At 39.0% G+C, this 25,310-nt stretch overlaps 2 protein-coding genes across 4 annotated transcripts; one reads left to right on the top strand and one right to left on the bottom strand.

Moving 5' to 3' along the window:
* Nucleotides 1-120: 120 nt before the first annotated feature.
* synm (synemin, intermediate filament protein) lies at nt 121-9,431 on the top strand. The gene is made up of 4 exons (XM_055173324.2): nt 121-1,021; nt 2,140-2,264; nt 5,070-5,140; nt 5,288-9,431. The coding sequence occupies exons 1-4, from the start codon at nt 224-226 to the stop codon at nt 7,513-7,515; spliced, it is 3,222 nt and encodes a 1,073-aa protein (XP_055029299.2). The 5' UTR covers nt 121-223; the 3' UTR covers nt 7,516-9,431.
* Nucleotides 9,268-24,445, bottom strand: ttc23 (tetratricopeptide repeat domain 23). 3 transcript variants are annotated; one of them, XM_055173331.2, is made up of 11 exons: nt 24,338-24,445; nt 23,444-23,618; nt 22,935-23,058; nt 21,400-21,541; nt 21,148-21,273; nt 15,394-15,565; nt 14,449-14,554; nt 13,996-14,123; nt 13,657-13,806; nt 10,577-10,659; nt 9,268-9,770 (listed from the first exon to the last, which is right to left on the bottom strand). In XM_055173331.2, exons 1-11 carry the CDS (start codon nt 24,349-24,351, stop codon nt 9,656-9,658), a joined length of 1,335 nt encoding a protein of 444 aa, XP_055029306.2. In that variant the 5' UTR covers nt 24,352-24,445; the 3' UTR covers nt 9,268-9,655. The 3 variants fall into 3 exon arrangements, with proteins under 3 accessions (XP_055029306.2, XP_055029305.2, XP_055029307.2); XM_055173330.2 differs by having other exon boundaries at nt 24,168-24,437; XM_055173332.2 differs by having other exon boundaries at nt 24,304-24,427.
* Nucleotides 24,446-25,310: the final 865 nt, after the last annotated feature.

A 25,310-nucleotide genomic window follows, 5' to 3' on the forward strand; every position in this document is an offset into this window, starting at 1 on the left:
TAATATTCATAAGCCGTTGGTTCTCCATAGTAGGGTTCGTGTATTCTAACGGGACAAGGGATCGGCTTATTATTTGCGTACGCCTCTCCTCCGCCCCACTGAAATCAGCACCAGCGCTCCTCACCGACGCACTACACTGATGACAACACAACAAAATTTACGCTGTCTCCAACGCTGTCTCCTTTAAGTTTGACCCAAAGCTTAGGAAATAACAAAACAAGCCATGTTTCGAGTAAGGGAGCCGTTTGAGAGCGAGAAGCTTCAGCTCCAAGAGCTCAACCAAAGACTCGGCCAGTACTTACTGCGCGCAAAACAGTTGGAGCAAGAAAACGCTGGTCTGATAAAAGAAATAAATACTATCCGACAAAAAAGGTCTGGAGAATGGGAAGACAAACACATGTTAGAGTTACGGGAAATGAGAAGACTGGTGGAGCGCCTGTCTTTCGAGAAATGCAGGGCAGAAATGGAGCGAGAGAAGCTGCGCGATGAACTTAAGATGCTTCAAGCGATGCGCTCAGACGAGGCTTCCATGAGCAAAGCCATCGACGGTGACTTAAAAGGTTGTCATAGGCAGCTTCATCAGGCTTTTCAGACCAACAGTGCTTTGGAGGATCGTCTTATGCAGCTTGAAAACGAATACAAGTTTCTGGAAGATGCTCACAGAAATGAAGTGGCTCGCATGCGGGACCAGGTGCGCTCACGCGCTGTGTGCGTTGTCACTCAAACGCATCACGCTCCTCCAGCAGTAACGATGGAAGAGGTGCAGCAGTATGCGGCCAACTTTACCGAAAGCCGGAAAGAGACCTTGGACATGTATCGAATAAAGGTGGAGGAAATTGAAGAGTCTTTAAAAGCGGACCAGGCGCGCCTGGAGGACATTCAGAGGGAGAAAAAGAAATACGCTTTACAATTCGACAAGTTGCGTGAAGAGATCGAGAAGCAGACGCACGTGCAGCTGAACCTTGAGGAGCAGCTCCTGAACATGCAAGAACAGTTCAGAGCTGACATTAATCAGTATCAGGTGAGTTAAATTAAAGACATTTAAGAAATAAAAGTGCTCTGTTTACTAAATCGTACCCATTGTGGTGGTACAACGATGGAGATGGCATTGGCATTTTAAAGATGTATAAACCTCAAAGCTCTTCCATATGATACATAAGAGTAACAGATTTAGCAAACACACACATTGTGTAAGCCAAGCAGTCATCAACTTCATATATCAAGTTATCCAATTCAACACCTGTTCTTTAAATGACCCTTAGGATATCGAGTGAGAAGTGATTCATGTTTACCATCCCCTTCTCCAGCATGCTTTAGAAAAATTGGGCATTAGTGCTTCATCCCATGATTGCTTCTGTCCAGGGAGAAAGACAAATGAGCAGTTATTAAAGCAAGCATCACTAAAGTGTTGTCACTGGACTAAATTGAATGAGCTGCATGGAGGATGTCAGTCTTACATTATGAATGCAGTTACTTTAACCAGCCTATTAAGTGCCAAATGTACCGTCCAGCCTGTGAAATAGAAGCATCATCTAATAGATGCACTCCCTATGGAGCTGGGTTGTAATGAACACTTTGATGAATTTGTTTAGGCTAAAATGTTTCTATGCAGTTTAATTTTAGGGAGTGACACTTAAAAGATGGAGTTTGTGAAATCACTGGAAAACAGTGCAGGAGACTTTTACAACTGGACGTCCAAAAAAGCTGAGCATCCTGTGTATGTGAATTATGCTATAACCTTATGTGTTGGCCAATATACAGATCGTTTTGAATTATTAAAATGCCTGTGCCTTTAAATAAAAGACAAGGTTTCAGCAAGAGTGATGTCGCAAGAGCTTTTAAACAGGTGCATTACAGAAACAGAAGCACCCAAAATATACTTTCAACCAATAAGATGAAAGTGGACACCTTTCTGAAAGAGAGAATGAGATGAGATAATAATAGGTTTTATAGTTTAAAGACATATGCTATTGCTATAAGTATATGCATAGTTACTATTGTGGTAAGATAATAATGTATCCAATTAGATTTTAGAACTTTACAACTAAAGCACAAGCATTTTTATTTTGCAGCCCAAAGTTGCTAATTTTCTTAATATTTTTAATTGATCATAGATTTAACTATCTTCCTATCATACAGGCTATTATTGAGGATCTGGAGTATGAGCGCAGAGTGCTGTCCAACACTATATCTGAGAAGTTAAAGGACCACCAGGATCTCTTGCAGGTCAAGATGGGCCTTGCTATGGAAGTGGCAGCATATAGGTAAAGTCTCCTGGTATTTCAATAGCTGACTAACAATGACAATGTTGGTAGTACACTTTTTAGAGGGCACACATGTAAAAAATGTATGCCTGGAATTCAGTGCTAATGTGGATAAAAGCATCTATAGTATATTGCATTTGTTTACTCATCTCAGAAATCTTCTAATCAAGATTTCATGTATGCAATGTTTTGGCAGTGCCCTCATACTCAAATTTGTTTGAAAAAATACTGTCTTTGATCTGAAGCAGTTTCAAGCGCACGGATTGTGAACTTTTGTTGTACTCTTAAAGTGGTTATGTCTCCTCCCACATCCTCCTATGACATTAAATATTAAAAGCAAAATTAATTCTGCTTCATAGGCTTTGTCTCTCAACTCTATAAGCAGTGTAGGATATCTGCAAGTTCTTGAAAAATATAAAAATATATAACATTTATTTTATAGTTCAAAAGTCTTATATATGTTTTGTGGTGGTGGTTTCCTATTTGTTTTGGAAACACTTGTAATAAGATAGTATTTACATTTTTTTACCGCGTTGAGAGACTTGTTTGCGTATTGAAGGTTTACAGAGCCACCACCCCTAACTTGAGCCCTGCAAGATGTTGAAATGTATTTTTAGTTACTGCAGCAACAGAACAACTAATGGCCGCCCACTTGGCAAGTCTGCTCATAGCCCTACCTCCCCTTATTCCCTGCTCGACTCCTCTGTTGTTAAGACCCAGACATTGTGCATATAAATAAACATAAAAGCTTGTTTATCAGGATTTCATTGTGAAAATTCAAAGTTGTCCAGTGCATCAGATAACACTGAATGAAATATTAGCATGTAGTTATTAAATAAATGTACAGTACATAACCATAAAGTATGTTTAAAAGATAAACATTTTTGTTGTTTTGTTTTCATACTACACTTTGTGTTACCGTACGTACAGCAAACATGCATCAATATGTCTATGGTCAGAGATAGATTCAAGTTTAAATGTGCAGAAGATTCATCAAGATGCAAACACATTGTGACAATATTGTTATATTGTGCAAAAGTCTTAGGCCACTTTGTTTTAGCAAAGTTTGAATGTTCATCCATGTCCACTCTTTTTATCAAGATACAAACAGAAAACACAGGAAATATGTACACAAAATTAAAACAAAACACTTTTCAGAACTCAAAAATTGTCGTCTTCAGGCATCGGTCAGTATTTAGTGTAACCTCTCTTGGCACGAAACATATCTTGAGCTTTTTTGAGGAGACTGAAGTCATGAAGTCATTTGATTGGAATTAGAAATTAGGATTTAATTTCATTTAGGTTTAAGAGATCCTGCAGTTGCCTGCTATTGCTCAAGTGGAAGGGGAGTTTACCCTAAATACTTAACACTTCAGCCAATACTGTTTTTAATACTACAAACAAATTTCCTGTATCTTCAGGTTGTATTTTAATAAAGAGACTGAGAAATAATTATAGATGATCACTATTACATTGCAAAAACAACAAATCTAATAGTGGCATGGTGGCCTAGGACTTTTACACCATACTTTATTATTAAATGAATCAGAGGACAGTTTTGACTTTGGTTTGAAGATGTGCAGTCTGTGTTGTTTGGAATATTTGAAATGTTTTCTGAGACATGATGATGTAGAAATGTCTTCCCATTCGTCCATTTAAACCTATACCGCATGCTAAGCTGTAATGAAAACAGACAGCTACATTGTGTGTCAGTTATTTTTAGTGCAGTTGTTCAGAAGAATCACAGGGGACTTGCACTGGAATACTAAACTATAGCTGAAATCTACTTCACTTTTGTTTCTCACCATCATTTCTACAGTATATATAACTCAAGGTAGGTTCAAAATATTCAAGGTGCCATTTAAAGGACAAGTTCGATATTTACACTTAAAGCCCTGTTTTCAGATTGTTTATGATGAAATAGAACGGTTTTGACTTAATTTGGACATATAATGCTGGCCCGAGAATTTTCGGGTGTTTGTTGTATCAGCCCCCACCTCTACAATGGCTGCATAGATGCACTGGAACAATCCTTCCTAAAATGCATTAAACTTTCATTTACAAAGACGTGAAACTTAGCGAGTGGTCAGGGGTGTTCACTGATATGCTCACACAAAAATCGCTGCAAAAGATGCTTTCCAACAGGTTTTATTGTTGTTTGTCCAACTCTATTGTATTACTCCGCGCCGGGAAAGTTGTTTGTATTCTTGCAATTGGCAAAGGTGGATTATCGCCACCAACTGGGCTGGAGTGTCTATTATTCAAGCTCTCAACAGAAGAATGTACAGGTTGTTTGGAAAAATAGGTCCACAAGTTTACAACGAATGGAAACACACCTGTTGGAAAGCATCTTTTGCAGCGATTTTTGTGTGAGCATATCAGTGAACACCCCTGACCACTCGGTGAGTTTCACGTCTTTGTAAACGAAAGTTTAATGCATTTTAGGAAGGATTGTTCCAGTGCACCTACACACATATTGTAGAGGTGGGGGCTGATATAAAAAAAAAACCGAATATTCTCGGGCCAGCATCATATGTCCAAATTTCAGTCCGTTCTGTTTCATCATGGACGGTCTGAGAGCAGGGCTTTGGGTGTGGAATACCGAACTTGTCCTTTAATACAAAAGAGGAAAAGAAACCGTGCTTACTGCTTAGTGATCTTTACTGGGTTTCTGCTAGGACAAGGTCCATGGGCTTGGTATGTTTTCTGGTTGTGTTTGATATTTTTGCTTGGTGGCAGAGCATAGGGGTTAAAAGAAGCTCCTATGTTTTGCACTGTAATGATTATGTCAATGTCATCTTTTAGGGCACTCTTGGAAGAAGAAGGAAGACATGCTGAAATGTGGTCCAATCAGCATTCAAGAGAAAGAATAATAGGTAATGCTTGCATCATAAAAATAAAAAATAATTCATTGTGACTGCAAAAGACTTTCAATACTAAAATATGATGTTATTAAATAGTTGTTTTAATTTAATATGTATTGTTAGTACACATCATAGTCATTAGTTTTGGTCATTTTATAGATATAAAAATGCCATCCCAACCCTACACTCCACGAGTGTCCTCCACTCCAGCGCGTCGGCTAGATTTAAGACAACAATTCACAGGATATGATGTTAAATACACAGAGCCCATTTCCAGCATGAGATCTTCAGCTATATCAAGTCAGCTTCATTCTCATGGATCGTCAAGGATAGTGCCCATCAGCGTATCAAATCGTGCCAACCAAAGTCCCGCTTCAAGAAGAGACATGATTTCCTTCACCAAAGCAGCACAGGGCGCTGCTGCCAGTACCACAGCACCTGGTGTCTCTTCTTCTGAGATGAGGAGAGAGATGGATGTGAGAATTAAGAGAAAAGAGATTTCACCTGAGCACCCACCGCCCAAATATGAAAGTATATCCAGCTCTACGGTCTCAAATATAACACATCCAAAGCCAGTAAAAGTGGTATCACCTACTGTAAGTGTGAGCAAGGCAACCATTGAAGAAAGTCATCAGAAAGATGTTGAACCAAAGAAAATGCAATCCGACCAAGATGCATACCAATCAAAGACAACAATAAAGGAAGAAAAACAGTATGTCAAAGAGTCAAAAGCTAAAGATGAGAGAGAATTTGAAAGCCACCAGAAAGTTACAGACAAAGCAAAAGAAACAATGAAAGAGAAAACGCATCACGTCAACATAAAAGAATCAGATGAGGGAGAGTCTGAAAATGTAGGACCTAAGGTATTTGTAGGTGAGGAGAAAGTATTGGATGCAGTGTCTATGGAGGAAATCATTCAGCGGGTCATGAAACCTGCCGGTTTGGATCCTAAGCTCAGCTCATCCCCAGACTCAAAAGTCACATACCATGTAGAGAAAACAGAGCAAGAGGATGGATCCACCAAGACCCAGATTGTCTTACAATCCAAAGTGGAGGAAGAGCTAGACCTGGAGGATGATTTTGGCATGGAGGAACTTCTCAACAAAGGAGTAAAGAAAGTGACCCTGGAGAACATCAAAGGAACGCCAACAGGAAAGATGATCGAGAACCTGCTGAGTCTTGGCCTGGAAGGTGAGAGTTTGGCAAACACGTCTGTAAATGTGGAGATAATAGAGGAACCTGTGGAGTCTCCGTGTGTTGAGGAAATTGAGGAGACTATTGAGGATAAAGCTAAACAACCAGAGGTCAAACCTTCATCAACGTTCTTTCAAATTGAGGAGCAAGAGAGTGACACAAAGCCTTTTGCTGAAGCCTCACATGATGGTGAGAATAGCTCTGTGCATGTTCAAGAGATCACCAAAGATGAAAGTTTACTTTATGTCTCCAATGGTCAAGAGCCACAAGAGTACTTCGTCTCCACACCTGAAGATAATATGTCTGAATCGGAGGAGGATGGGATGGTTATGTCTTATACCCACTATGGAGTTGTGGATGATCTGTCTGATGAAAGATATTACCAGGAAGAGGAGCACAAAATGCACACTGCTGAGGGACACAGCTACAGAGATTCACCTGAATATGACGACCACTCATTCGTGAGAGACAGCATCCCAGAGTGCATTGAGGAGGAGGTGCACGTCTCTCCAACATTACAACGTTCCATAGTGGAGATCCTGAGAGAGGAGTCATTAGATCCCGAACAGCAGCTTCGGGGAGCATTAGAGCAAATCCAAGATACAGTTTCTGGAGCCTTGAAAGAAGAACTTGCATTTTTTACTAAAGGCAGGGAGACACCGGAAAATGTCTCTGTGGACATCAAAAAAGTGGAACAAGGTGCTGACACCATGACTATTGTGGCAGAGCTTAATGTATCACAGACGTTGGAGGAGTCTGGGCTGCTGGAAGAACAAGGAGATGATCTATCCGAAGAGCAGATCATGGCAGCGCTGAGCTCATCCCATCCAAAACTCCAGCAGGCCCTCAGCGCCGGAGCTGGAATGGGATACACTGTTAAAGTTACCAAAAAAGAGTATCAAACAGAGGAAATTCCGTGGATGACGAGCGATGACGAACTTGCACAATGGAGCACAAGTGATGAGGTCAGCAAAACGGAGAAACATATCAAACTTGGCCCGACTGAGAGGTCTTTCACTTTTCAAATAGATGCAACTGACAGCTCTGGATCGGCGAGCGGAGGAGCCTGTGAAGCTGAAGAACAAAGAGAAGCAACCGAGTTTTTGCAGACTCAGATGGTTGACCCCCACTTGAAGGTCTGTCACGAGAAAAGAATCGCAACTGTATATCTTGAAAACCCCAAAGATGACTAAGCAGATGGAACTGTCCTCACGAATGACATTACAAGTTAAAATAAAACTAAATTTGGATAAAAGCAGAAGATCTGGTAGGCCCGAAATCCACAATTCATAACTGATTTTCTGTTATAACACTGCGTATTATATATATTTTTTGTATCTGGACATTTTCTTTAGCTTTCCATTTGTCATTTTTTTATTTAGCTATTTTGAGAAAGTATGAAAAAGTATTTCATTTCTGTGGCACTCATAAAGTTATTTCAGGATATTTCAGTCACAACTATTTTTGGTTACACCCATAAACTTGTAGTGTAGTGTGATCTAAAGGCCACAGTGACAGCAACGGGTGGGAAATGCTATACTGTCCTTCCTGTCTACCAGAGATCTCCTAATCCTTAAATGACATTAGACCGAGGGGCAACCTTCCGATCTCTCTGATGAAGCCAATACGGAAGTGATTTAAACTGCAATTCATCGACTGGCCGCTAGAGGCAGGCTCCAAAAGGGAGTCAATTCCCATAGACCTCCATGTTAAAAATGCCCAACTTTACAGTAGAAAATAATGTTTACAGCCTGGTACAAAAATTGTTCTTGGTCTGTATAGCTAATTTTGCCCTTCATGACAACTGTGAGGGGGGTGATTTTTTTTGTAACTCATCCGTTTAATTATATTAAGCTTTAAAGTTCTGCATAATTAAGGGCGTGGCCACTTGAGTGACGGTTGAACAGCCACTGTCGTCACTAGAGTTGAGCTAGGTAAAGCTTCCGATATCCGCGAGTGATGCGCGGTGACATGCGACCAAGATGGCGACGGCAGGCCACGCCTACTTTAAGCTTCAAAAACGATCTTCAGAAACCTATGGGTGACGTCACGGACACTACGTCCATCTTTTGTACAGTCTAAGCATTAGACCTGCAACCACTATTCTAGCAATCCTGCTTTTCCAGGATGACACATTTTCATTGCTGTGGTTACATACAGACACACACACACACAGACAGAGAGAGAGAGAGTGAGAGAGAGAGGGGGAAAGCAGGAGAGTAACTGTAAAAATCCCACAGTAAAAAATAAGTACTGAGCAGCTTAGACAGAAGTGTGTAAGAGCTTCAGGAATAGCTGCTGTAGTCGTGTCTGTGTCACAGCCTATTACTCAGAATGAGGATTCACCTCCATTAAAGGAAGACTATTTTTAGAAATTATACTCCTGTCTTTAAACCTTTTATACACACCTTACTGTAAAGCAGTGTAGCAGTTTAAGACTAAAGTATTTCCTCTATTTTTGTAATACCCTCGTATAGTTGGTTACACATTTATATAATTTCAATTCTCAAGGTAATGGTCATAATGTTGGGGTATAAAAGTATGTTTGGTGACAATAACAGAGTATGTATGTAAAATGTGCTTTTTACTTTCATTTAATCTCATTTAGCATTTCAATCACAAGTATCTTTTCTGGATCACTATCAACTTACAGTATGGTATTGAGGGATGATGTTAACAGTGAATTCAATATGGGTAATATGATTAACACATAAGTGCTGTGCTTCCATACATATCATGCATTTATTGGCATTGCTTGAGATGTTTTTCAGCACCAAATTATCTTTGAATCTATTAATAGGGCTCTGTGACTCGGCGTGAACGCTGTGCATGTGCTTATGCTGCCATAACAGATTTACAGGATGCTGTACAGCACGTATTGATTGTTTTGGCTTGGCAGACCGCAGGTATATCTGATCCTCTGAAATGAAAAATCACAAAAGGGATGTATTGTGTGCTGTTTCACTCTTCAGATAAAGACTCACTGTGTGAAGATAGATTCTCAATAAACAAACACTTTCAGACAGCGTTACATAGTTCATATTGTGAATCCTGCTGAATTCTGTTAAAGCATACACTAAAAGAATAATAAAACTCCTTTCTAACAGTATTATGTTGGTGTGTTGAGAGTGTATTAGCTCACTGTTGGACTGTTCTCAGTTTGTGAAGGGTAAGTCACCTTGCCAACCACTTAAGGGATTAAACTTGCAGTGGAGTTTGTCTGCTGTTTTAGAAATATTGCCTTCATCTTACCAATCCACAGATCTCCTTCAGTAAAACAACATTCCTGACAGACTAGCCACATTCATAGGATAAACCTGGCAATCAATGCTCTTATGTGTTCGAGATACTAGATTTTAACTCGGTTGGAGATGATACCACTGCACAAAAAGGAGGTCTTGTTTCAAGACGACTTTCCTTCCTGTGGCTCCCGCAAACTTCTGGTGACCTAAAAAGAAGTATATAAAAAGGCAACGTAAAGCCTTAACTTATAAATAATATTATTCTTGAAATACTTTTGACAGTCACAACAACAGTATATTTAGGTTAGAGGGACATTTCACTTTTTTTGAAAATATGCTCATTTTCCAGCTCCCCTAGAGTTAAACTTTTGATTCTTACCATTTTGGAAGCCATTCAGCTGATCTCCGGGTCTGGCGGTACCACTTTTAGCATAGCTTAGCATAATCCATTGAATCTGATTAGACCATTAGCATCACGCTAAAAAATAACCAAAGAGTTTCGATATTTTTCCTATTTAAAACTTGACTCTTCTGTAGTTACATCGTGTACTAAGACCGACGGAAAATTAAAAGTTGCGAGTAATATCACTACGCCTGCTGCAGCCATGTTACATCAGCAAAGTCCTTAATTATTACGCCAGAATGAGAGTAAAGTTCCTAGCATATCTGCCTAGAAAATCGCAACTTTTAATTTTCTGTTGGTCTTAGTACACAATGTAAATACAGAAGAGTCAGCGATTGTCTAATCAGATTCAATGGATTGTGCTAAGCTATGCTAAAAGTAGTAGCGCCAGACCCGGAGAGCAGCTGATTGTATTCCAAAACGGTAACAATCAAAGGTTTAACTCTAGGGGAGCTGAAAAATTAGCATATTTTCAAAAAAAGTGGAATGTCCCTTTAAATTTCAGTTAAATAAATTTAAAGTGCAGTATTAACATTTTTAGCCAAGTTTAGAGTGATGTAGCAGATATTTGTTCAGCCAGCTTCATGGATTATTGGGTTGAAGACTTACTGAAACAGCATCTCCACAGTTTTTTGTGTGGCTTTGGTTTTCTTATGCTGAGGACCAAACAGCATATTCTGAATATCCAGACACTGAAAAATAGAGAACAGGAAATTGAGTACTGTATGTTGTTAGAAGAAAATGGTTGTAAATTTTGGTCAAATTCAAAAGCGGCTAAACGCCACCTTTATCAAAAGTTAGATAATGATATTGACCTAATGCTCTTGGCACGTATTATACGTTCTTTAAATACTTTCGCTTAAAATCTGCTTAATTCTGGCCTCAGGCCATTCAAAAATTCCAGTTTGTTGGCAGAATTCGTTAATTAGCGATTTTTTTAGCAAAGGCCTCTAAGTGCATAGAAGAACGGCATGCGAATGTCGAGCCGCACATTTACTAAATTGGTTATTTACTAAATGTTTGAGCCTTTTACCTTTATTCAGAAAGGGCAGTGAAGAGTCACTGGAGACTTTTTAGAAGTGGGGATTTTTGCATATACTTAGAGTTTTTTTCCAGCGAAAGACAGTCAAATTTGTTTAATACCAATGAAACAACTATAGTTACATTCATGAAAATAAGGCATTTATTAGAAAATTATTGACTAAAACCTTTTCATTGCCATTGAAGTGAAATTACTGAACCTAAACATAACGTAAATCATATATACGCTGTGTACATCTCAAAGAATTAATGTTGATTTATTTTAAAGTGATTATTATTTTTATCCTTTTCGTATGGGATGACCAGTCCTTTTCTGACTTACCAAAAAAGCAAAATAAAGGGGGTTTGTATTTATATATTTCCCTAAACAATTCACATTATTCCCCACATAGTACCCCATGGTTTGGGTCAGGTCAGCTCACCTCACTTTGGCTTGGTTAGCTTTTTCCATCGAGTTTAGTAACACTTCAGAGTGGGAGGGATTATAGGTGTGTCATTATATGCGCTGCCTACTGCTGTGACATCATACAAGTGAGAGCATCGTTGTACATTCCAATACATTCATTTATTTCTCAGTCCACCACAAATAGATGTTGTTCATGCACGTTCATCACTACCTCTGTCTCACATGACGCACTCCGCTGAGCCTCATTTAAGTTGCATTTAAGCATATATTCGACGCATTGCGAATGTACCGCCACAAACTGCAAGTGCGGAAAAAAACTGTTATGGTGTTCCTGATTCACAACCCGTGGATGTTTTTCATCGCTAAAAGGGAGTTTGGGAACTTACAGCACAGATGACAACAGGATTACTCGAGACAGCGCAAGCTAGCATGAAGGTGAAGCTAATCTTTTACATTATAGTAATGACGCTGGTAGTGACGATTAAGACCAATCATTGATCAACAGTGTTTTTGCGTCACGTTTTGGTATCAGCTCAGGTCGCTTGGAACGCCAACCTAAAAAAAAGTACCGGGTACTACGTACTGCACCCAGTGGAAACGCCCCCAAAAGTAAGCTGACCTGACCCAAACCAAACCATGGGGTACTATGCAATGGAAAAGTGCCATTAAAGCCCATACGTTCCACCAATGGCTTTTACTAAAGGTTATGCAGTTGTTAATTCATGGTGTAGTGGACAGCTTGGCTCTGACTTCACACACACAGTAGAGAGGAAAAGTGTGTTTGGCACACAGGTACTGCATTACAGCATACCCTCAAATAAACTCCTTCCCTCAACAACACTCAAAACAGTAACAGTGGAAAAACATGCACAGAAATACAACATGACAGCAGTGCTTTCATAAAAGCACAGGAAAGTAACAATTCAAAGTTTCCTTGACGTCTGAAAAGTCTCAGTCCGTGTTTTTCGGCACTTTCCATTATAGGCAAAAGTGATGTCATAGCAGCCCACTGCAGTAAAACAATCAAAGCGTTTTTCAAAAATGGGTGTGTTGTATATTTGTAAGTGTATCAAAGCCAAACGTTGACTGTATTGGTACCTTGTAGGTTTAAAAGAATTGCTTTTTGTTTTTGTTTTGAATGTCCCTTTATCTGTTTAAACTGGAAACCACTGGCCTTAAGCCAAAGTCTAAACTGGGGATGTGTTGCTCTGTGCTGCTGTCATGATAACAGCAGAAGAACATGATATGAGCTCACATCTGTCAGAGGTAACGGGGAAAGGTTATAAGCTTGAGGAAGTGGAGAGCTTGGGGCCACTGATTTATGACTGAAGACCCCCAACAACAAAGAAACATAGCAACAAGTTTACTTATAGACAAGTGGGTACATGTTTCCAAAAATGGAGTCACACCCACATCTCAGAGGGGTATTAGTGACCTTTGAGGGAAATACCCTACCCTTTGAGGGGTTCACTTTAGCATCAGAGGATAAATTAAATGTCCCCTCCAAGAATATTATTGTCCAGTCCAAAAATTATCAAGATTTGAAGGTGTGTAATTTCTATGCTACTAGTGGCACAAATATAGCAAAATATTAATGGTTTCAAGCAAGTTTCGAATACTCCCCTGTATTTCACTGCTTGTGTAGACCCACTCCCAACTCACACCATTGGTTGAGCCAGTTGTTATAGTGACCCAAGTCGGGGGGCTTAAACAAACAGGCTGGCTTCTATTTGTGCCACTAATGGTGCAGATATTACATAATTTATCTTTTAATAGTGCTCAAATGTCACCTAAATGAACACATTTCCAAAACAAACAAAGTATTTTAAGTGTACATGTCTATTTAATGCCTGTTATATAAGTTCAGAGCATTCTACTTCTCTTGTACATCTAAAGGATTTTTTCTTTAAATTGCATTCAGTGCCCTTTAGCTAATGGAACCTGGCAACGTTCCAATAGCCATCAAAATGTCTGCCAGAATCCAGAAGGACACAATGTTGTTATTCCTTGAGACATTTCACATAAGAAATAGCATTAACTTCAAGGGGAAATATCTTGGATACTCTCCAAGATTACAGCATAGCTTTGTGTGCACAAGGCCTTGGTCAAAATACCTATTCAGATTTTTACAGCCTTTATGGCAACTTGGTACCCAAAAATTATACCTGTACTTCTGGTACTGTTTGAGGTCAGAAAGCTGCACGTAAAGAGATGCATATCATATGTGTCATTTCCGATTCACCTTCTTGAGGGTTTTGTGGGCGTGTCTCATCTGGCCCTGCGTCATCTCCACTCCACCAATCAGCTGCAGTGCTTCTGCCACCTCTGCACTTAGCTCACCAAAAGTGCTCTTTTTTAGAGCTAAAGACTCTCTTTGGATCTGAGCACTTCTCTGCCAAAACACAACACACACATTTTTCTTGTACCAAAACACATTTCCTCAGCATAATAAATATCTCACTTCAAATTTATGTGACAGCTGCAATATAGTTCCCACTAGGTTTGTGCCAAACCATTAAGCAAGAACTGATTTAATGTCAAAATATAAATCTGTTCACCATATTCAGATTTGGTAACTGACCTCATGTTGTCCTGTGAGTAAGAGGAAGTGACTGTAGTCATCTTGGGCCGATAAGGTGAGTTTGTCCTGTAGGCCTACTGCACTCCTGTACGCACTTATACAGTCCTCAAAAAACTGTGCTGCTGAATCTGATCAAGCACACATGGATACACACAATTTGCATTTTTAATCCATGACTTTCAAGTTATACATTTTTATCTGTGTGTTCCCTGGGGATTGAACTTATGGAGTGCATTGCGCAATGCTCTACAGGCCACTGACATTATCCTTACATACACAGTGTGAAAACTGAAGATTAAATCTGGTGTTAGTATGCGAAGTAGCTAACACAGAATAGTACTACTGCTAGATTAGATTTACATCATCAAAGCTATTATTACTATTAACAACACCACACAACTTTCTATGTAATGCCCCAGGCATAATGAATCAATTATACAGACTGTATTATACCATTATGATGAGGCTCTGTAGTGGAGGAGTAGGCAAGCGCCAAGCTGTGTGCGATGTGAGCCCCTTCTAATCCCCCAGGACTCTGACTAAGAGCAATGGAATGAGCCTTCAGATGATGGGAAAAAGAGAAAGTATCAGAAACCCCACATGTTGAAAGAGAGAAAACAAATCAAGAGTCTCGAGAAGCTTATTTGTAAACAGCTAATTTTTTAATTCTGTTTGGTACCCTTGGCATAGTGAGTTTAATAATGTGTAATGGTGCGTTTACACCAGGCGCGGAAGATGCGGCTAGCGCGAGTGATTTACATTTTAAGTAAATGCAAAGATGAAATAGGCACGTCCCTCGCGAATTGAGCATTGAAAAATCTGAACTTTGGCAGATTTTCGCGCTGCGTTAGCCAAGCAAAAGTGTCTTGATTACAGGAAGCGAGCGGAAGCAGAAAAACAAAAGAACTCACTGACAATCGTCATCGCTATACAAGACATCTCTGTACTTTTAAAGGAATTAAAAGGATCTTGTTTGGAAGAAAGTGAGTAAGGAGGTCGAACAATCTGGTAAGTTCACATGACGCAAATTTACGCGTGAATGTCTCTAATGACTAGAATTTCACACGCAAATGAAACCAGTAATCGGAGCCAATGGTGAAGTGGGCAGTGCTCCGACATGTGGTGCTTCGCACTTTCGTTGACCCGAGTTCGATTCCCGGCTCGTGGTCATTAGCCGATCCCATACCCCACTCTCCTCCCTGTACTTTCCTGTCCTCTCCTTAATCACTGTCAAATAAAGGCAAAAATGATAAAAAAAATGAAATAAATAAATAAAGCCAGTAAACTTAAAATGTTAAAGCGTCCAACTACGCGCGAATAGCGCGTTTTTGCAGCATCTTCCACATCTGGCGTGAACGCACAGTAAGAGTCCAGAATAATCTCATAATCAAAGTTTACCTGTTGAAGACGTTCAATAGCTCTATCCAGGTGTCCCTGTGTTTGTTCAATGGCTGCCATGTTTCTGTAAGTAAAGCAGATCCGACTTAGCTGACCTCCCTCTTGCAGCAACTCGAGGGTTTTTTCACATTGACTTAGGGCCATGTCAGTTCTTCCCTGGCGCTGGTACACTCTACAACACAAAACAAGCACACATGGTGACAAAGATGTCATTTATCATTGAATAAATCCACACTGTCATACGCAGCACACTCATTTGTCATCACTCTGAGAATCCCCCATCTGTGATGCAAAGCATGGGTGAAAATGCCAGAACACAAAAAAGGAAGATGCATAGATGAAGAGAGGACTTGTTCCAGTGGCCAGTTCATGAGGACTGGTCTAAAACAGGAAGTACGGCTGTATTTTGACTATTCACTGTGGTCCCAGCCCTTTCAAAGGGGATAAGAATTTGTCTCTTTTATTAAGATCTGGAGGGCAGCAAATCCAAATATTCGCTTCAGTACTAAACTTAAAATACAAGAGCTCATGTCTTTATTACTGTAGGTCTGATTCTCCATTCTCAATAACAGAAAAGCATCCACTCTCACTTCTGAAAAATGTTCTTGCTGTATAGAGAAGCACAGACGCAGACATGAGCATGGGGAGATTCCATGTTTCATCAACCTTGTTTTCTAAAAGCCTTACATTTCACCCACTCTAATGGATCCCTAACTCAATTCCCCCTCTCCCCTCTTTAGGAGAATAACCTGCTCATCTTGCATCTTTGCCCCATCAATACAAGGATAGTGAATTAGGCCTTGCAGCAGCAGAAGATGGAAATCCCATAGTGCACCTGTACTGTACACTCACCTACTGTAAAGGATTATTAGAAACACCATACTAATACTGTGTTTGACCCCCTTTCCCCTTCAGAACTGCCTTAATTCTACGTGGCATTGATTCAACAAGGTGCTGAAAGCATTCTTAAGAAATGTTGGCCCAGATTGATAGGATAGCATCTTGTTGTTGAGGGAGATATGTGGGTTCACAAACAGGGCACAAAGCTCGCGTTCCACCACTTCCCAAAGATGCTCTATTGGGTTGAGATCTGGTGACTGTGGGGGCCATTTTAGTACAGTGAACTCACTGTCATGTTCAAGAAACCAATTTGAAATGATTTGAGCTTTGTGACATGGTGCATTATCCTGCTGGAAGTAGCCATCAGAGGATCGGTACATGGTGGTCATTAAGGGATGGACATGGTCAGAAACAATGCTCAGGTAGGCCGTGGCATTTAAATGATGCCCAAATGGCACTGTGCCACCCCACACCATTACACCACCACCACCAGCCTGCACAGTGGTAACGAGGCATGATGGATCCATGTTCTCATTCTGTTTACGCCATGCTGTTGTAGCCCATCCACCTCAAGGTTGTGCGTGTTGTGGTTTCACAAATGCTTTGCTGCATACCTCAGTTGTAACAAGTGGTTATTTCAGTCAAAGTTGCTCTTCTATCAGCTTGAATCAGTCGGCTCATTCTCCTCTGACCTCTAGCATCAACAAGGCATTTTCACCCACAAGACAGCCGCATACTGGATGTTTTTCCCTTTTCACACCATTCTTTGTAGACCCTAGAAATGGTTGTGCGTGAAAATCCCTGTAACTGAGCAGATTGTGAAATACTCAGACCGGCCCGTCTGGCACCAACAACCATGCCATGCTCAAAATTGCTTAAATCACCTTTCTTTCCCATTCTGACATTCAGTTTAGTTCAGGAGATCTTGACCAGGACCACACCCCTAAATGCATAGAAGCAACTGCCATGTGATTGGTTGATTAGATAATTGCATTAATGAGAAATTGAACAGGTGTTCCTAATAATCCTTTTGGTGAGTGTATATTAACTAGTAAGTAGCCTAGCTACGTACACACCAAACGTGTAGCATCACGTTGCTTGCTCTAGATTACTCGCAGGATTTAACTTTAACGGATGTGTGAATGTATAACACTGATTTGACGGCACTTGCTAGGCGGTTTCAGGTTGTATCCACAGATAGCAGTATTTACTGCTAGATGTCAGTATTTACCCATATATAATGATCGCATTAAAAACTCTTATCTTTACTCTTTGGTGTATATTTTGTGATTAATTTTATGTTGTCCAACAACATCAGAAGATGGAAGAACAAAACACTTCAATTAAAATTATAACATCAAAGTGTAAAGTTTGCAAAATGGCAAATATCTGCTTTTAAACCTGACTCCACTAAGGTTTTCTCATAGCCGGAGAGTAAGCTGGATCACCCGGGAAACTTTTCAAGTCCGCATCACAAATTCCAAAGTCTGGGCCTCCATTTAGGGGCAGCTGGGAAAGCAGGACGCAGAGCGTGTGTGTGCCAACTCCACTGCCTGGGTACACAACACTAAACACATCACGTATTATGCCACACAGCGCCAATGTAATACCGGCTGTCCTCTCGGGATCCTCTGTAGGAGTACAGATATAATCTGCGTAGTGAAATCTGATTTAATGTCCGTTCCACAGGGGCGTAATGCAATTAGGGATTTTTACATCAACTGCCAAGTAGTCCCCCAAGCCTTCTGCTTAGTAATTGTTAACAGACCAATACCGATGCAGACCTAGTATAAAAGATTCTGCGTTGATAAAAAGAAGTGTTAAGTAAGAGAGCCAAAAAAAAAAAAAATACAGGGAAAATAGAAATGAGGCAACAGATATAAGGAGACATTGTTTTTAAGCACTTTGTTGACTGATTCATTTATACTTGGCTAACTTTTCAGGGAAGTCATCATACAAATGAGCAAACCACCAACACCTTTGAGATCTGTCAAGGCCTTAACAGAAGAACATATGCAAAAAATGTGTGAGATATGAGGTATGTTTGAGTGATATGGCCTGTGGGGGTTTTTCAGTCTTGTGTGGATTTTTGTGGAGGTATGTGTTGAATGCACAGGCTCGCTCATTTCAAATATTTCACCAGAGTCAGCCTCTAACAAAGAAAGCTTTCACCACAGCATCTATTGTACTGTATGCATTTTTCCAGTATCCCAAAATCACAGCACACACATTTCCCAAAGCATGATCTACGTATAAATGGCCACTGATGTCATTTATAACAAAAGACAACACAATAAAACCTGCAACACTTGTACTGTACTGTTGCTATCTACTCACAACATAAACACAGCAAACCACAGACGTTCATTGTCACAGTCAAGGCTGGTGAGAGCATCCATAATAAACACAGATCAATACAAGCTATTGAACAAATCCTCCTGTGGAACAACAATTCTCCCGAGAAACAAAAGATCTTTAAACGATGCCGTACTTCACACCCAAACCTAAATTGTTTCCTAGATAAAAGAGTAATTTAATAAGAGAACATTTATTATAAGAATATACAGTATATATACAGTAACAGATTTTTTGGTATTTGTGCATAGCAAGCCTTTGGTTTACTAATGGTTAATTTGTTGATGCATGTGATCTGAGGCTAGCTTTGCAGGTTATGATGCAGAATAAATCTAATGAAAAATTTATAGAGATGCTGAGGCCTGCTGCTTATCTCTGAATGAACCAACTACTGAGAAAACCAACAAAACACACTGTACTCTCACCCTACTTAAATAATCTATATAATCCACACCTTAATATACAATCATTTATAACAAATAGACAATATTTTGTATTTGAAGAATATTAATTGGAATGCACAATCAAAAAACATGATTTTTTAAAAATGTAAAAAAGACAGAGTTATCTCATTTTGGAACCAAACTGTTCATATAATAATATTCATATAATAATATTCACATTATAAATGGAAACTTTATAGGCACAATAAATTATGATTTCAGTGATAATTCACTATTTATATCTGACATACACTCATCTAAAGGATTATTAGGAACACCTGTTTAATTTCTCATTAATGCAATTATCTAATCAACCAATCACATGGCAGTTGCTTTAATGCATTTAGGGGTGTGGTCCTGGTCAAGACAATCTCCTGAAATCCAAACTGAATGCCAGAATGGGAAAGAAAGGGGATTTAAGCAATTTTGAGCGTGGCATGGTTGTTGGTGCCAGGGCGGGCCGGTCTGAGTATTTCACAATCTGCTCAGTTACTGGAATTTTCATGCACAACCATTTCTAGTGTTTACAAAGAATGGTGTAAAAAGGCAAAAACATCTAGTATGCGGCAGTCCTGTGGGTGAAAAATGTCTTGTTGATGCTAGAGGTCAGAGGAGAATGGACCGACTGATTCAAGCTGATAGAAGAGCAACTTTGACTGAAATAACCACTCGTTACAACCGAGGTATGCAGCAAAGCATTTGTGAAGCCACAACACCCACAACCTTGAGGCAGATGGGCTACAACAGCAGAAGACCCCACCGGGTACCACTCATCTCCACTACAAATAGGAAAAAGAGGTTACAATTTACACAAGCTCACTAAAATTAAACAGTTGAAGACTGAAAAATTTTTGCCTGGTCTGATGAATCTCGATTTCTGTTGAGACATTCAGATGGTAGAGTCAGAATTTGGTGTAAACAGAATGAGAACATGGATCCATCATGCCTTGTTACCACTGTGCAGGCTGGTGGTTGTGGTGTAATGGTGTGGGGGATGTTTTCTTGACACACTTTAGGCCCCTTAGTGGCAAATGGGTATCGTCTAAATGCCACGGCCTACCTGTGTATTGTTTCTGACCATGTCCATCCCTTTATGACCACCATGTACACATCCTCTGATGGCTACTTCCAGCAGGATAATGCACCATGTCACAAAGCTTGAATCATTTCAAATTGGTTTCTTGAACATGACAATGAGTTCACTGTACTAAAATGGCCCCCACAGTCACCAGATCTCAACCCAATAGAGCATCTTTGGGATGTGGTGGAACGGGAGATTCGTGCCCTGGATGTGCATATCACAAATCTCCATCAACTGCAAGATTCTATCCTATCAATATGGGCCAACATTTCTAAAGAATGCTTTCAGCACCTTGTTGAATTAATGTCACGTAGAATTAAGGCAGTTCTGAAGGCGAAAGGGGGTCAGACACAGTATTAGTATGGTGTTCCTAATAATCCTTTAGGTGAATGTATATTCACGAAACCAACAAAACAAGGAACATAGATTGTAAAATGAATCAGGAGCACCACCGTGTGGTGAAAAGATTCCCTGCACTTCTGATATTACGTGATTTTCAAATGTTGGGAACTTAGGACAGGAGGTGATGTATTGAGAAATACAATATTCAACTAAATTTAGTGTAAACAAACCAATCCATATATGACAATTTTTTTGTGTTCACTGTGTTAACATTGAGTCATGCCAGGAAAACAGATTTAAAATTGAACCTGATACTTGAAACTGCAGTAGTCAACAGAAATAAATAGACCAAAACATGTGATTCACTGCAGAGGGTATAAAAAGGGAGCTCGACTGTGAGCCTTTAAACAGCAACAGCATTTTGATTACAAATTATAACGCACAAGATGAGGATTTTTCAGGGTATAGACAAGTCATTCTTCAATAAAAGTGTTAAGCCAAAGATGTCTGTATATAGTGTATTTTACTTCAAGGCATAAAAAGTAGCAACAGTCATTTAGTAACAATGAAATTAAAGTAAAATTAATTAATAAAATCAAAATTTGACGCTTCTAATCTCATTATAAGATTGAGACTTTAGCCTAGATTTCACAGACAGGGTCCAGTTATTCTAAGATTAAAATGTCACTGTACCTTGCTAAATTTGTAGATATCTCATATTCAGTATCCACTCTTTCCTTCTTTTCCATGGCTTCATGTGCCACAATGTCTCCCAGGATTATTTCTGCCTTTTGAAAGCTAGACTGGGCCTCTGCCAGAGTACACATTGTTAAGAACATCAACTTGTTACAATAGTAATAGTTAGTTAGAAACATTTAAAACATTTTAGAGTTCAATAAAGTCATATACAGTATATACTCATATTCAAATATTAAATAAGGATATTTTCCTAGAAGTAGAGTGGCACTTGCTAGTGTTAGATGTATACTAAGGCAGCAGTTGAGGTAGCTCACTCTCTCCCCCTGTTGGCTGGAACTGAGTATATCAAGTGCTTGTGATGCATGTTCTTGTGCCTGATGTGCCCAGCCTGTGAAATAGCAGATCATACATACATTATAAGAAAAGATATCCATTTCATATTAACATACAGTATATTAAAGGGATAGTTTGGCCAAAAATGATATTAAACCCATGATTTACTCACCCCGAAGCCGTCCGAGATGCATATGTCCATAATTTTTTAGACGATGACATTTTCAGTTATTTTAGAAAATGTTTTACATCTTTCAGTTAATCAAATTTGAAGTTATGGGGTCCACGACCTTCAAGTCCAAAAAATGTGCCTCCATCCTTCACAAAATAAATCCAAATGGCTCCACGATGATAAACAAAGGCCTTTTGAGGGTAATCCGCGCGGTTTCGTTGTGGCAATGTCCACATTTAAAACTTTATAAACCAAAGTAACTCGCATCCGGTAAGGCCGCCATCTTGGTCGCGTCCGCATTCAAGATCAGGGCTTTACGCAGCGTATGGAGGTTACTCTACTGCTGCTTTGTGCCCCCGCCCTCCAAATTTATCATACGTCACTAAGAAAAGTGCGTACACTACGCTAATACTCTTTCTTGAATACAGAGGAGTCTAAGATGGTGGCGCTACCGGAAGGTAGTTGTTTTCATTTATGGAGTTTTGAATGTGGATATTTCTGCAGCGGCACCGCGCGGATTGCCCTCGGAGGACCTTTGTTTGTCATCCTGGAGCCGTTTGGATTTGTTTTGTGGGGGATGGATGCACATTTTTAGGACTTGAAGGTCGTGGACCCCGTAACTTCACATTTAATTAACTGAAAGATTTAAAACATTTTCTAAAATAACTGAAAATGTGTTTGTCTGAAAAACGATGGACATATGCATTTCAGACAGCTTGAGGGTGAGTAAATAATGGGTTTAGTATAATTTACCTTTAATAAAAAACATTCATAATCTGTTTGGTACAAGAGATCATCTTGTTGTTACTTTTAAACAGCTGAGAAAATTTATTTTCAGGTATACTGTGCAGTATGTTACTAAATCTGATTTATTGAGTCGTATTTAATACAATATCTAATCTTAAAGGGACACTGCACTTCTTTAAAAATTCTTCTTATTTTCCAGCTCCCCTAGAGTTAAACAATTGAGTTTTACCAATTTGAAATCTATTTAGCCGATCTCTGGGTCTGGCAGTACCACTTTTAGCATAGCATAATCCATTGAATCTGATTAGACCATTAGCATCACACTCAAAAATAACTAAAGAGTTTAGATATTTTTCCTATTTAAAACTTGACTCTTCTGTTACATCGTGTACCAAGGACGACAGAAAATTAAAAGTTGTGATTTTCTAGGCCGATATGGCTAGGAACTATACTCTCATCATCCCGGCGTAATTTTTTCTATTATATCAATTAACACTTTTTTAACACATCAAATAGTGGAAAACTTTACCTTTGTACTGCAAGTAGGCTTTAGCCAGTTTGGACTGAGCTTGGGCCACTGCAAAATGCCCATTTCCATAAACCAATCTGCTCAGTGCCAGACATCGCACAAGCTCTTGAATACAAGCATCATACTGCAAAGGTAAAAAAAAAAACATCTAGTTAAAACAAAAAAGTACTTAAATAAGGCATATAATAGTATAAATACTTTCAAAGACAGTCAGCTTTTGGTTTATTGGTGATAAACAACACCTAATAATCTGAAATGCTGGGGCAAAAAAAAAATCTGTAGGAGAGCATAGATGACAACAGTGTTTATATCTATGATGATTTTATTAATTGTTTTTTAGGTAACCACTTGTATTGGTTTATGATTAAAATTGATTCCGTGCACATTGTGTTATTTATATTATTGTATGATGTTTTATGTAGCTATTGTTTGCGTAACTCTACGTGGCTTTGTGAATTGCCCCTTGGGGATAAATAAAGTTTTTGAAACTTAAAATTATTCAAACGCACCTCTTCGCTATCAGCTAAAGACTGCACCCGTTTCTCACAAACTGAAAGTTTTTCTGCAGGTGTCATCGTACTGTAATTCTTCTCATCATCGTCTTTATGTGTAATTATTATTGAATCGGCTTCCTGTAAGGATTCTCCTGAACTTGCACTGCTGGTCATATTCACCCTGGTCAACCTGTAAAGAATGAGAGCTCAGTCAGCTCTGTAAGTGAGATGCCAACCTAAACAGAAGATTTGGGCAGGTAGGTAGGCAGCTCAGATTCTGAAAAACAATCACTTGTTGTACCCTGCCAGTGAAAACCAAGCTTAGGTATTTTCTGTGTGGTTTATTTTTTTCTACACAAAATTCTAATCAATTTGATTTAACGTTTCACAATTGTTTAATTGTTTCAAAGCAGCTTTACATAAAATCATCGAACATAATGTAGAACATTCTGTGAAAGAGTAGCATTCTATCGACAATTGAAATCAATTAAACCAATCAAACTGACGATTATAAGACTAGCCTGGATTTCACAAGCAGTATCACCACACAGGGGAGACAGAGGCTATAGTTGTCCGTCTTTTACGCTATTTTCTCAGAGTACGCGCACGTTACGTCTCTTACAGCTATATAATCTACATTCCTTTTATTACTGACTTAACGGATGAAAACGTTTAGTGAACGTTAAACTACTATACGTAGGAGTAAACTAAAAGGTAAACGTAATCTGGAGATACGTACGATTCATCCAATGCAGTAACGCAGCTGGACTGTGATGCGCACAAATATCCGCTCTGTGGTGCCAGACTCATGTTAGTGGACTAAACAAATACAACTCATCAGTCAACGAGCTTATGGGAAAAGACAATTCTCCTACCATTACTTTGTTTAAACGACTTTATGTGGTTTACCGAAAATAACTCATATGGAGCTCTGCAACCCAGTAACGACTATCACGAACTTCCCAACAAACGCTTTGATTGGTTGTCTCGTACACATGAGTGAATCACGTGACTCTCTCGTCTGTACGATTGCGTTTAAAGCTGAAATCGACCCGTGAATTTCATTGTCATAGTACATCTTCATTTCAGATCTAGTACAATAAAAGCTTAACCCAATATTTTTAAACCAGATGCAGAAAATCTCACTATATTTTGTATATGGAATTTGCATAGCATTTGGAACCTATTATTACAATATCCCTATAACCTTACAACTCACAATGTAATTCACAACCAACACATATAATGTACTTTTTATCATTAATAAAGGGCTGTCTGGAGTCCATAACATTGTCTAAAGGTTAAAACTATGTATTACCATATTATTATCTATTAACATCACTCCACTAAACCATTTACATTGCAGTTATGTGTTTTTAGTCAGAGTAACTTAAGCGACCTTCACTTAAAGTTGCTTTGACTAAAAACATTTAACTGCAAAATGATGCAATGCTAATTATCTATTTAGATGAAAATTAAGCCCTAGATTATAAGCCTGCATTACTGTATGTGTGAGTATTAGACAGTGCATTATAGATAGGTCTCAGTTATGAAACCAACAACAGATAGGGTGGGAAACTAATGACTTATGTGAGTAGCTATCAACAGTGTTAGGAGTTTGATAGCACCTAATTTTTTATTCAGGAGCCTTTAGGGATGGACAGTGAGCAATTTATCTGAAGTATTGTAATGGAAGCACCGTGTAGTTTTAATCTTATTTAGCTAAAGTTGTTTAAGTTTAGTGTATATATATATATATAATTTGCAATAGTTTGATTTAGTAAAGTTTTGTTGAATTTTGTTGAATAAAGTTTGGCATTACTTAAAAAAATAAAGTAATGCCAAAAACCCACTGACTAAAATAAATCAATAAATTTGATAG

The sequence above is a fragment of the Misgurnus anguillicaudatus genome, chromosome 15 (assembly GCF_027580225.2).
Source record: "Misgurnus anguillicaudatus chromosome 15, ASM2758022v2, whole genome shotgun sequence".
Lineage (NCBI taxonomy): Eukaryota > Metazoa > Chordata > Actinopteri > Cypriniformes > Cobitidae > Misgurnus > Misgurnus anguillicaudatus.